This window comes from Trifolium pratense, linkage group LG5, assembly GCF_020283565.1.
Source record: "Trifolium pratense cultivar HEN17-A07 linkage group LG5, ARS_RC_1.1, whole genome shotgun sequence".
NCBI classification, from domain to species: Eukaryota; Viridiplantae; Streptophyta; class Magnoliopsida; order Fabales; family Fabaceae; genus Trifolium; species Trifolium pratense.
The window spans coordinates 6,722,879-6,735,477 of NC_060063.1; the positions used below are offsets into that span (position 1 = coordinate 6,722,879).

At 37.2% G+C, this 12,599-nt stretch overlaps 3 protein-coding genes across 3 annotated transcripts; 1 reads left to right on the top strand and 2 right to left on the bottom strand.

Annotated features, from left to right (window-relative positions):
- Positions 1-338: 338 nt before the first annotated feature.
- LOC123885954 lies at positions 339-5,750 on the top strand. Its single transcript, XM_045935291.1, has 4 exons — positions 339-924; positions 1,042-3,615; positions 3,724-4,606; positions 4,742-5,750. The coding sequence occupies exons 1-4, from the start codon at positions 339-341 to the stop codon at positions 5,748-5,750; spliced, it is 5,052 nt and encodes a 1,683-aa protein (XP_045791247.1).
- A 2,347-nt stretch (positions 5,751-8,097) lies between these two features.
- LOC123885955 lies at positions 8,098-8,565 on the bottom strand. The gene has a single exon (XM_045935292.1). The coding sequence runs from the start codon at positions 8,563-8,565 to the stop codon at positions 8,098-8,100; it is 468 nt and encodes a 155-aa protein (XP_045791248.1).
- Positions 8,566-9,149: 584 nt separating this feature from the next.
- LOC123885956 (uncharacterized mitochondrial protein AtMg01250-like) lies at positions 9,150-9,617 on the bottom strand. The gene has a single exon (XM_045935293.1). It carries the CDS (start codon positions 9,615-9,617, stop codon positions 9,150-9,152), a length of 468 nt encoding a protein of 155 aa, XP_045791249.1.
- Between the last annotated feature and the right edge of the window lie 2,982 nt (positions 9,618-12,599).

Consider the following 12,599-nt stretch of genomic DNA (forward strand, 5'->3'; position numbering starts at 1 on the left):
CGATTTAGGGCGATTTTGTGTCTGTTCTGCTTTTTGACCATCCCATTCCCTCAGAAAAAAATCAGGGTTCAAAATCCCATATTTTGAAACAAAATATGGGACACCACCCTCTCAGCCCCAAATTCCTTGTTTTTCTATTTTATTTTAATTTTTTACTGATTTCGTATTTTCGAAAAAATCCAAAAAAATTTGTGTCATCTTTATTTTAGTTAATTAGAATTTTCGTGCTATTTTTAAATTTTTTCTCATTCAGTTTGACCTGTTTTCTATTTTACTCACCTATTTTCGTTGTAGGGACATAGTTGGAATTACCGTAATTGTTGTTTATCACCTCTTGCATGACCAGGTCTGCTGGACAGTCCCAATTAGAGCTTCCTGACCCTGAGATAGAAAGAACACTCCACGCACGCAAAAGGCTCAACCGAGCTAATAGCGTGCATTCCGGTAACATTGATTCTAACACTATCTCTGATTCTGAGTCTGACTATTTCCATACTTTATTTAATTCTGATTCTGAACTTGAACATCAAAACATGGCTGCTGAACAAACATTGAGGCAGCTTGCTGCTCCTGATGTTAATTACAATGGTTTGTGTATTGAATATGCTGAAGTTGATGTACCTTTTGAACTAAAATCTGGTTTAATACACTTGTTGCCAAGGTTTAATGGTCTTGCAGGTGAGGACCCGCACAAGCATTTAAAGGAATTTCAGGTTGTGTGCTCCACACCATTGAGGCCCGAAGGTATCACGGAAGACCACGTCAAGTTGAGAGCCTTTCCATTCTCGTTACAAGGTGCTGCTAAAGACTGGCTCTACTACCTTGAGCCAAATTCTGTTTCAACTTGGAATGATCTGAAGAAGGTCTTTCTAGAGAGATACTTTCCCGCTTCTAGAGCAGCATCAATCAGAAAAGAAATATGCGGCATTAGGCAAGGAAACGAATCATTGGCAGAGTACTGGGAAAGATTCAAACATCTAGTTTCAAGCTGTCCCCAACACCAGATCACCGAGCAATTACTCATCCAATATTTCTATGAAGGGTTGCTACCAATGGATCGAAACATTTTGGATGCTGCAAGTGGTGGAGCACTTGTTGATAAAACTCCAGCTGCTGCAAAGGCCTTGATCGAGAACATGTCACTCAACTCGCAACAATTTACAACCAGAAATAATTCTGCAAGTGTGAATGAGATTCAGTCTTCCTCTTCCTCCATCAAGGCGCTCGAAACCAAGTTTGATGCTAGAATTGATGAACTCACTACCTTGGTGAAAAAGTTGGCAGTTAGCAAATCTCAACCAGCAAAAGTATGTGGCATTTGTACTTCTTCTGAGCATCCGACTGATACATGCCCCATTCTACAAGATGAAACAATAACTGAGCTTCCTCAAGCATATGCAGCAGCAGCAGCCCTTTACAATCAAAACAGGTACAACAATCCTGACCTCTCCACCAACAAATATCACCCTAGTTGGAGGAATCATCCAAACCTCCGATATGGGAATCAGTCACAAGCTGCAACCCCTGCTGCCCCACCAGCCACTTCTTCACTGGAAGACCTTGTCAAGCAACTGGCACAACGAACAGATGCTAGCATTCAGAACCTGACAACGCAGATGGGACAAATGGCCAATGCAATAGGCCAACTACAAGCTCAAGGCTCCGGTAACCTTCCTGCACAATCAGTTCCGAACCCAAATGGGAATGTGAGTGCAATCACTTTACGATCCGGAAGAGTGACCGAACCAGCTCCAGCTCCAGAGAAAAGAAAAAAAACCATTGCAACATCATCTGTTCCTGAACCTGCTGAACCTTCTGCGACCGCTGAGACTACTGAGACTGAAAGAGCATATGTGCCACCAATCCCTTTTCCTCAAAGGGTGCAGAAAAATAAAAACAAGGCTGAGGAAGACAAAGAGATTCTTGATGTATTCAGCAAAGTAGCAGTCAATATTCCCCTCCTTGATGTGATCAAGCAGATTCCGAAGTATGCAAAATTCTTGAAGGATTTGTGCACAAACAAGAGGAAAGTAAAGGGAAATGAGAGAGTTAATCTGGGCCGAAATGTTTCAGCCCTCATTGAGTCTAATGCTGCACTCGAACCTGTGCCTGAGAAAGCTAATGTTTCAACCCTCAATCAGGCCATGCCACAGAAATGCAAGGATCCAGGAACTTTTTCTATTCCATGTACCATTGGGGATAGAAAATTCGAAAATTGCATGTTAGATTTAGGAGCTTCTATCAATGTCATGCCTACTTCTGTTTTTAACAATCTTGATCTTGGTCCTTTGCAGCATACAGGTCTTACTATTCAGCTGGCAAACAGGAGCAATGCTCGCCCTGTTGGAGTGGTGGAGGATGTGCTAGTTCAAGTTAATGACTTGATTTTCCCTGCAGATTTTTACATCCTTGACATGGCTGGAGAAACAGAGTCAAGCAGATCGCCGATCATCTTGGGCAGACCATTCATGAAGACGGCAAAGACAAAAATCGACGTTGATGATGGGACCATGTCCATGGAATTTGGTGACATTGTTGCGAAGTTTAATATTTTCGATGCTATGAAATACCCTTTGGAAGAGCACTCTGTTTTTCAATTAGAACTACTTTCTGAAATTGTTGATGAATTTCATTCTGATTTGTGTTCAGCTGATGATTACTCATGTGATGTTTGTACTGATACTAACCTTTGTGTTGGTTGTGCTGAGTTTAATTTGCAGGGCGAAGGTGAAGTTGTCAATGAGGCTGCCAATGAAGTTGTTTACGCAGTTGAAACTCTTGACATCCCGACTGTTCCAACAAAACCATCCATAGAACAACCACCATCCTTGGAGCTTAAACCACTTCCTGAAAATTTGAAATATGCTTACTTAGAGGAAAATGAAAAACTACCTGTGATTATTTCTTCTAACCTTGATTGTGAACAGGAAGAAAAGCTTTTGGAGGTTTTGAGGCAGCATAAGAAGGCAATCGGATGGACCTTAGCTGACATACCAGGCATTAGCCCCACAATGTGCATGCATCGTATTCACCTTGAGGAGGGAGCTAAGGTGGTGAGACAACCCCAAAGGAGACTCAACCCTTTGATTCTTGATGTTGTGAAAAAGGAGGTAACTAAATTGTTACAAGCAGGTATTATTTATCCGATCTCTGACAGTAATTGGGTAAGTCCGGTACAGGTTGTGCCTAAGAAATCTGGACTCACTATGGTGAAAAATGAAAAAAATGAACTTGTACCCACTAGAGTCCAGAACAGCTGGAGAGTTTGTATCGATTACAGGAGGTTGAACCAGGCAACTAGGAAAGATCACTTTCCCTTGCCATTCATTGATCAGATGCTTGAACGGTTGGTAGGTAAATCACATTATTGCTTTCTTGATGGTTTTTCAGGTTACTTTCAGATTCATATTGCACCCGAAGATCAAGAAAAGACCACTTTTACGTGCCCCTTCGGCACATTTGCTTACAGGAGGATGCCTTTTGGTCTTTGCAATGCACCTGGCACATTCCAACGATGCATGATTAGTATTTTTTCTGATTTTATTGAAAACTGTATGGAAGTGTTTATGGATGATTTCACTGTTTATGGTACTTCTTTTGATGCATGTTTGACTAGTTTGAACTTGGTTTTGTCAAGATGCATTGAAACTAACCTTGTCTTGAACTTCGAAAAATGTCACTTTATGGTCCAGCAGGGAATTGTCTTGGGTCACATAATTTCAGAAAAAGGAATTTCAGTTGACCCTGCAAAAATTGATGTGATCTCTACACTACCTTACCCATCTTGCATTCGCGAGATTCGTTCTTTTCTTGGTCATGCAGGTTTTTACAGGCGTTTCATAAAGGATTTCAGCAAGATTGCCCTCCCGCTGTCAAACCTGCTTAAAAATGATGTGACTTTCGAGTTTAATGATGCATGCAAAAAGGCGTTTGATTTCTTGAAGAGAGCACTGACTTCTGCTCCCATCATTCAGCCCCCTGACTGGAACATTCCTTTTGAAATCATGTGTGATGCATCTAACTATGCAGTGGGAGCAGTTCTTGCACAAAGGGTGGAAAAAGCCGCCCATGTTATTTATTATGCTTCTAGGACTTTAGATTCCGCACAAGCTAATTACACCACCACTGAAAAGGAACTTTTAGCTATTGTTTTTGCACTTGATAAATTCAGATCATATTTGCTAGGTTCCAAGGTTATTGTTTTTACTGACCATGCAGCTTTAAAGTACTTGTTAAAGAAGCCTGAAGCAAAACCGAGGCTGATTCGGTGGATGTTGTTGCTTCAAGAATTCAATGTGGAAATTAAGGATAAAAGTGGAGCCGAGAATTTAGTAGCCGACCACTTGAGCAGGATTGAACGTGATGGAGATATCTTCCCCATTCAGGATGAATTTCCTGATGAGCAGTTGTTACTTCTACATGGGGTGACTCCTTGGTTTGCTGATATTGTTAATTATCTTGTTGCTGGTGTTTTTCCTGCAGGTGCATCTAGGACACAAATTCACAAACTCAAGAGTGATGCAAAATATTATGTTTGGGATGATCCATATCTTTGGAAATTTGGTAGTGATCAGGTGATTAGGAGGTGTGTTCCCGACTGTGAGATTGAATCTATTTTGCATCTTTCTCATGCTTCTCCGGTAGGGGGACACTTTGGCCCTCAACGAACTGCTAGAAAAGTCCTAGACGCAGGTTTCTATTGGGCCACAATTTTCAAGGATGCTTATGAGACTTACCGCACTTGTAAGGAGTGCCAAATAGCAGGCACAGCTATCACTCGAAAGAGTGAAATGCCTCAGCAACCTATGCTTTTCTGTGAGGTATTTGACGTATGGGGCATTGACTTTATGGGCCCTTTTCCTGTATCATTTGGTTTTCTCTACATTTTACTTGCTGTTGATTATGTTTCAAAGTGGGTGGAGGCCATCCCCACTAGGACTAATGATTCTCGAGTTGTTGCAGATTTTGTCAGGTCCAATATTTTTTGCAGGTTTGGAATACCCCGAGCTATCATAAGCGACCAAGGCACGCATTTCTGTAACCGCACCATGGAAGCTTTGCTCCGGAAGTATGGAGTTGTGCACAGAGTTTCTACCGCATATCATCCCCAAACTAATGGGCAAGCTGAAATCTCGAACAGGGAGATTAAGCAAATTCTAGAGAAAATGGTGCAGCCAAATAGGAAGGACTGGAGCCGCCGTCTAGAAGACGCACTTTGGGCTCAGAGAACAGCTTTCAAGACTCCAATTGGGATGTCCCCCTATCGACTTGTGTTTGGTAAGGCATGTCACCTTCCTGTAGAAATCGAACACCGTGCTTACTGGGCGGTGAAGAGCTGTAATATGGAAATGCAAAAAGCAGGTATGGAAAGAAAACTTCAATTACAGCAGCTTGAAGAGCTTAGGCTAGAAGCCTACGAAAGCTCTAAAATTTATAAGGAGAAAACAAAACACTTTCATGATAAAATGATTTCTAGGAAGGAATTTTCTGTGGGCCAACGGGTTTTATTGTTTAACTCCCGCCTAAAAGTAATGGCTGGGAAACTTCGATCCCGGTGGATTGGCCCTTTTGTTGTTACTAATGTTTTCCCTCATGGTGCAGTAGAAATAAAAAGTGCAGGTACTAACAAGGTATTTAAAGTAAACGGACAGCGACTGAAGCTGTTCCATGAAAGCTCGGTGCCTAAAGAAGAGGGACATGTTGAAGAGCTCTCCTTGGAGAAGCCGTTCTACCCAGCAGCTACACCGTAGCCCCTCGGGTGTGTTCCTTCCTTTACTCTCACTTTGTGTTTTATTACATTGCGGACACTGTCTGGTTTAAGTGTGGGGGAGGGACATTTTACATTTTTGTGTTAAAAAAAATAATAAAAAAAATAATAATAATAAATTAAACTATCATGAGTAGTCACATGTTCTAAGGCTAGGGCAGATAGCTGTAGGGTCAGTGAAATTTTTGGAGTTTTTTGTTTTGATACTTGACATGATAGTCTTTGCAACTTAATGCACAACTGCATGAACACTGTCAAACTTAGTAATGTCTAGATAAATCTCTGAAATACTTATTCTTTAGACTAAGTTCTCTAATTTGAATATAATGGAGGTATGATTAGAACTAAGTGTGGGGGAAAGGCTAGAGTAACAGATAGACCGATCATTGCTATTAATTGAGAAAAAGGGAAACTGTTTAAGAGCTAAAACTAATGAATATAATAAGTTCCTGTGCCCGAAACTGGAGGAACAAGTGCTGTGTAGGATGCTCTACTCTGAGTAACAGGTTGGACTTATTACAAGTAAGATCCCGTCAGGTGAAAAGGTGGAGTAGTACCTAAAGCTTAAAAACAATAAATAATAATAAACTATAATAAAGCTTGAAGATAGTTGCCCCTGAGTTGATGTTGAAAAGCTTTGGATCTCTTGAAAAGAAATAGCCCCCCTAGTCTGAAATTCTGGTTAAATCCAAAATTATAGGAAAAGAATGACAGCTTAGCATCTAGAATGGTAGTTTCAGAGAGGGATCTTGACATTACTTTGGTTGACAGTGGGAGACAGTACACACACACACGCAAGATTGTTATTGAAAGTTGATAGATAAGAATTGTGCCAATCTTTGAATTTTGACCCAAGGTTTGAAGCTTGAAACCTGGAATATGTTGACTGCTTGCGATTTGTTTTTAAATTTTTCATTTGAGTTTTGCTCGGAGTGCAAAAGTTCAAGTGTGGGGGAATTTGATCAGTGCATTTTAATGCACATTCTTCTACTATTGTACTAGTGTATTCCTATGGTTTTATTTACTATTTTCACTATTTTAAGGTGTTTTTATATTTAAGTTTATTTCTAACTCTATTTTATTTTCGCACTTAATTTATGAATAAATAGCACTTTGACACCCTTCCGGTCCGCAGGTCATAACTGGAGTTACAAGTATCGGATTGAGGCGCGGGAAGATGCGTTGGAAAGCTGAGATCAAGAGCTACGACTTTCATGTTGAGGCCAAAACCCAGTTCGGAGCGCAAGTGTGTCGAATAATTGAGTTTATGTTCCAGACGAATTTAATTCAGCACAACTTTGTATTTTTCGGCCCAATTGTTTTAAGGCCCGTTCCATGTATTATTTAAACCGAAAAAAGGCAGCTAGGGTAAATTCATTCACTGTTCACGGAAATTAGAAAACCCTAGAGCAGCCACCACTTACATGGAGAACTAAATCTTTCTTTCAATTCGTTGGTGCAAGGAACTCGTTTTAAATTCTTGAGGTCTGTTTTAATAGCAATTCCCGTTTTATATTTATGTTCGGTTATGTCAATTTCATGTTCTTTCTTTCAGTATGAAGTTGAATTATAATGATGCTTAATCACTTTAATTCGATTCGCACCATGTTATTCAATTAGTTTATCGCTTGCATAGATTACATTGAATAGGAATTGACATAAACTTTGAGCGCTTAGCAAAAAGTGTTGATCGAATTCAGTAAGGATATTATTCTGTCATTAGTAACGCTTGTTTACTATTGCCTATGATTAGTTGAACGCATTTGACGCTTGTTTGAATGGAATTCGTATAAAATTGGTAACGCTTGTTTAATTCGGTTTTATAAATCAACCAGAACATAAGCATATAACGAATTTATTCTTTGTGAACCCTATGATAGAATCAAGAACGAGTTACCTAAAGCCAATGAATTGATCGTTTTAAATCAATTAAATTTCACATTTTTCTTACGTTCTGTTAACAAACCAACCCCCCCCCCCATAATTTACAGTTTTTGAATTGTTTCTAACATTGTTAATCCGATCGTGAGTCCTTGCGAAACGACCAAGGTCAACTGCCTTGTACTACTTATTTTAAAATTATTTTGATCACGAAACGACCGTGATCATCTGTTCGGCCTATAAACCAAAACCAAGAAAAATAAACAATTTGATCCACTAAAGATGATATGTTGACACAGTCTCCTCTAAAAATAATGTTATTACGCGTACGCCAAATACTCCATGTCGTCGCCAGCCAAATTATATGACAAATTCGCTTGCTATGATTGCCTTTTGCTAATTCACCAAACAAAGTGAAATGGCTTGTGACGTCCTCAAAAGGGATCACATTAGTGCCCAACCAAACAAATATTTTCTGCCAAATTTGTGAAGTAATGCAGCAAGTGAAAAAGATGTGTTGTATGTCCTCTACCTCTTTGAAGCAAAAGACGCAACTTCTCATGATTATTCGTGATAATACCTTTGCAAAATAAAGCCTCCCGGGTTGGTAATTTTTCAAGTAACAACCGCCAACCGAAAACGCTAACTTTTGATGGAACATTGTTCTTCCATAATCTTTTCAATACTGCCACTGTATTTGTATCAAGAGTAGTACCTACACGCTTGTCCTGCAAAACCATGTACGTTGATCGAACCGAAAAAGAACCATCAGAATTTGATGACCATCTTCGCCTGTCGCTAGAAGCTCTGTTAGGCCGAACTTGTTCAAGCAATTGATGCAATTCATTGAGGGATTCAATATCTGCTTCCATCCAATTAAGTTTCCAAGACCACATGTTGTTATTCCATATCCCCATATTTGAAATGCAAGCATTTTATGAGTTGATTTTTGAAACAAAGATGGATACAGTTCACTTAACGGTTCCATTCCTAACCATTTTTCCTTCCAAAAAGTTATATTGTTACCGTCGCCGAGAATGCTACTAATATTATTAACAAACCAACCCCCTTCCTCCGCACCTCCTGTTTTCCACATATCCCGCCACCAAATTGAAGCATGTTTGAGACTCTCCCTCCCTTCCCCATATAAGAAATTAGCGGCAAAAGAACCATAACGAAAATGCAAAAGATTGAACCAGGAAGCAGACAAATCATTCAGACACCGCCACTTCCATTTACATAAGAGTGAATCATTAAATGACTCCAAATTTTTTATGCCTAACCCTCCTTTATCCTTTGGTTGGCAAATACTATCCCAACTAACCCAACATATTTTTGATCTATCCATTCCTCCACCCCATAAAAAATTCCTTTGAATGCTCACCATTTCCTTCAACACACAAACCGGTGCTTTAAAAAAAGAGAAGAAATAGAGAGGTAAACTAGAAAGAACTGAATTTATGAGAGTGACTCTCCCTCCAATAGATAAAAGACGACTATTTCAAACACCAAGTCTCTTTTTCATGGAATCAATAATAGGTAGCCAAGTAGCCTTTCTTCTCGGATTAGCACCTACCGGTATGCCAAGAAAGCGAAAAGGGATAGAATCCACACCACAATGCAAAAAAGACGAAGATGCGCGCAAAAAACTATCATCCAAATTAATACCGTAAAGCTTACTTTTGAAAAAATTTACCTTTAATCCAGATACTAATTCGAAGCTTCTCAACACCGTTTTAATAGTCCAAAGGTTGTCCCACTTGCCTTCGCCTACTATAATGGTATCATCCGCGAATTGCAGAGTATGAAACATTAAATTATTGTTTACCTTGTAACCATGAAAAGAGCCGCTTCCAACCGCTTTATTCATAAGTCCTGAAAGACCTTCAGCAACAATCAAGAAGAGGAACGGTGACATTGGGTCACCCTGCCTCAATCCTTTACATGTGAAATTCGTGTAGACATACATGTGGTAAATTTAACATAACTCTCTGAATATAAGTCATATTCTAATTATTTTTAATCCGCTGCAAAGAACACAAAATTTCCTACAGTTTCGTCACCGAAAATGTTAAATCCCATTAATTATAGTAGGAGAAAAGCTACCTACAAGTTTGAGAAAAGTTTCAGTCCTGTTTCTGTACCAAAACTCAATCTTTTGTTAAACTGGACTAATTGAATTGTTAAACATAAAAACAAAAATTATATCTGTAATCTTGACATCCTAAGCTTTTCAACGAGTGGTCGTTTACTCAAAACGGATATCATTTGATATTTTAATTAAATTGCGAAATTTAAGGTGTTATTGCTATGTTTGTACCCAATCTTTTGTTAAACTGGACCAATTTAATGGTTAGCCCTCAAAACAAAAATTATATCTGTAATCTTGACATCCTAAGCTTTCCAACGAGTGGTTGTTTTCTCAAACTTGATATCGTTTGATATTTTAATTAAATTGTGAAAGTTAAGGTTGTTGTTGTTATGTTTATGCACTAGATATGAACTTAAGTTTAAGGAACGGTATGCACCGTAAACTAAAGTATTTAAATTTTGCTTAGCTCTGTATAGTTTGTTTGTTCCCTGTTAATTTTTGGCCATAAACTAAATTATTTAAGTTTTGCTTAATTATTTTTTCCTTGCTAGATTGTTGTAAGTGAATAGCACTGATACTACTCCTATGTAATGGCTAACAACAATTTCTCACTACCAAATGATTCATCTTTCATCAAGAAGATGTCAGTTTATAATATTTATTCTGGAACTTTAGTATTCATATGCTTTTAATTTTATTTTTTTTTGCAATTTATCCTGATGGCCTTTATAGTTCCTTTTTATTTACTCATTCCATCTTTTTTTTTTTTCTTTTTCAGATCTTACCTTGGTATGGATTTGGTGAATTTGTTTTTGCCTTTACTCATTCAAATATAGTTTTGGTCGATTGTGGAGGTGAACGCTATCCTTGCAAGTTGACTTTTGGTGTTGATCCTGATGGTAAACTCACATGCAAGGTATCCGGCGGTTGGGTTGATTTGTGCATCATTCATGGCGTGAGTCTCGACGATAATGTTACCTTTTGTGTTCCCGAACCTTCCTATAATTATGTTATGTATGTTTCCCTTGAGCATAAGCACCCTACTACTTCTCATCTTTAGTGTTCAATGTAATTCCCCAAATCAAAAGAAAGACTATGGTTCTAATTTTGTACATATGTGGTTTTTTTTTTATGCACTACATATGAACTTAAGTTTAAGGAACAATATGCACCATAATATTTCCATATCCACCATCTTATAAAACGTTCACTATATTACTAGCAAAATTTACTACTAAAATTCTCGAAAAATTATCGACTACGTTCCATAGTCACTTCTAATGGTGTGTGCAAAATTATTAGCGCTAACAAATTCTACTATAATATATACACCTTAACACGAACAAATTACAAATCTCTTTATCAATACTTGGAGGTCGAAGTATCACGCAAAAATTAAAACATTCTTATAAGTGACGCGTAAAAATTATAAACTTATATATCGATATTTCGTGGTTGACCTAGCGCAAAAAAATTAAAAACTTCTCTATAAGTATCGGGGAGATGACAATTTTTAGTGTTTTTTAATCCATTTATTTCAGTTTATTTTCTTTTTAATCAATTGATATTTGTCCTTTAGAATCATATTAATTGCATAAAAAAAGGTAAAAATTAATGTAACTAAGTAATCCAACAATAGCATCGTTCACAATTGGCTAGAAAACAAGGTTAGAAAAATGGTGAGATCATGTTTTTTTTTTTTTGTGGAAACAATTGTTTCTCACAAAAAAGAAAGACATATCTAAAATCACTATTACAAATGATTACTGCTAAAAAATTATAATACACGGGGAGATGACAATTAAATATTATTAACGATAATTAACGATATCTAAAAAAAAATTATAAATCACAGGGAGATGACAATTTTTACTGCTAAATTATAAATTTATAAATCACTATTACAAGTTATTAATAATAAAAATTATTATTCATGGGGAGATGACATTTTTTTATCATTGATAAAAGTTTTTAAATCACTATTATAAGTTATTACTTATAAAAATTTATAATTCACGGGGAGATGACAATTTTGTTTGCTGATAAAAGTTTTTAAAATCACTATTATGAATTATTACTGATTAAAATTTATAATTGACTGAGCGATCCAACAATATGGTGGTTCACTTTTGTATTGTACTTATTATGATTTGGTTTTTAAGTTTGTTTACACTTTTGGATGTAACGATTATGCAATGTACTTCTTAATCTTATTATCAATGATTATATGAATGATTTTTTAATTTCATCATGTAAACGTACTACTCATAAGAAAATTTGACCAACTTAATTTATACATGTCACGGGTCTTGAAAGCTCCACCATAAAATTTGGCATCACTTTTGTGAACCTTTATATTATCCCTTGAATATTACTATTTAGTCCACTTAATTATGTTTAATTTACCATGGTCAACAACATCCATAATTGACAACAACCATGATTGACATATAAATAACGTTCCACAAAACCCCGTGCAACGCACGGGGAGCCGACTAGTTTAAATAAGAGGGAGACCATAAAAAATGTTGACTTTTAAAATAGAAGACCAAAAATTTGAGTTTTAAAATAGAGGGACCATTGTATCCAAAAAAAATAAAATAGGGGGGACCATTAATGACGTTGAGAATTAATTAAGCTGAGATAACATTTTTAATGACGTTGGAAAGTTATGAATTTGAATGTTGAGTCTTGTTGAATTTTTAATTAGTTATTTGTTAATTGACGTGTTTGTGTATTTAGTCGGTGTCCTCATATATGCTAAATTGTGTTTTGGTCCCGGAGTGCCTTAACTCCTTTATGTGTTTGTGTTTTCTTATTCCCTAATCTTGTTGTGTTAATACACCGTTGTCTTGTGTG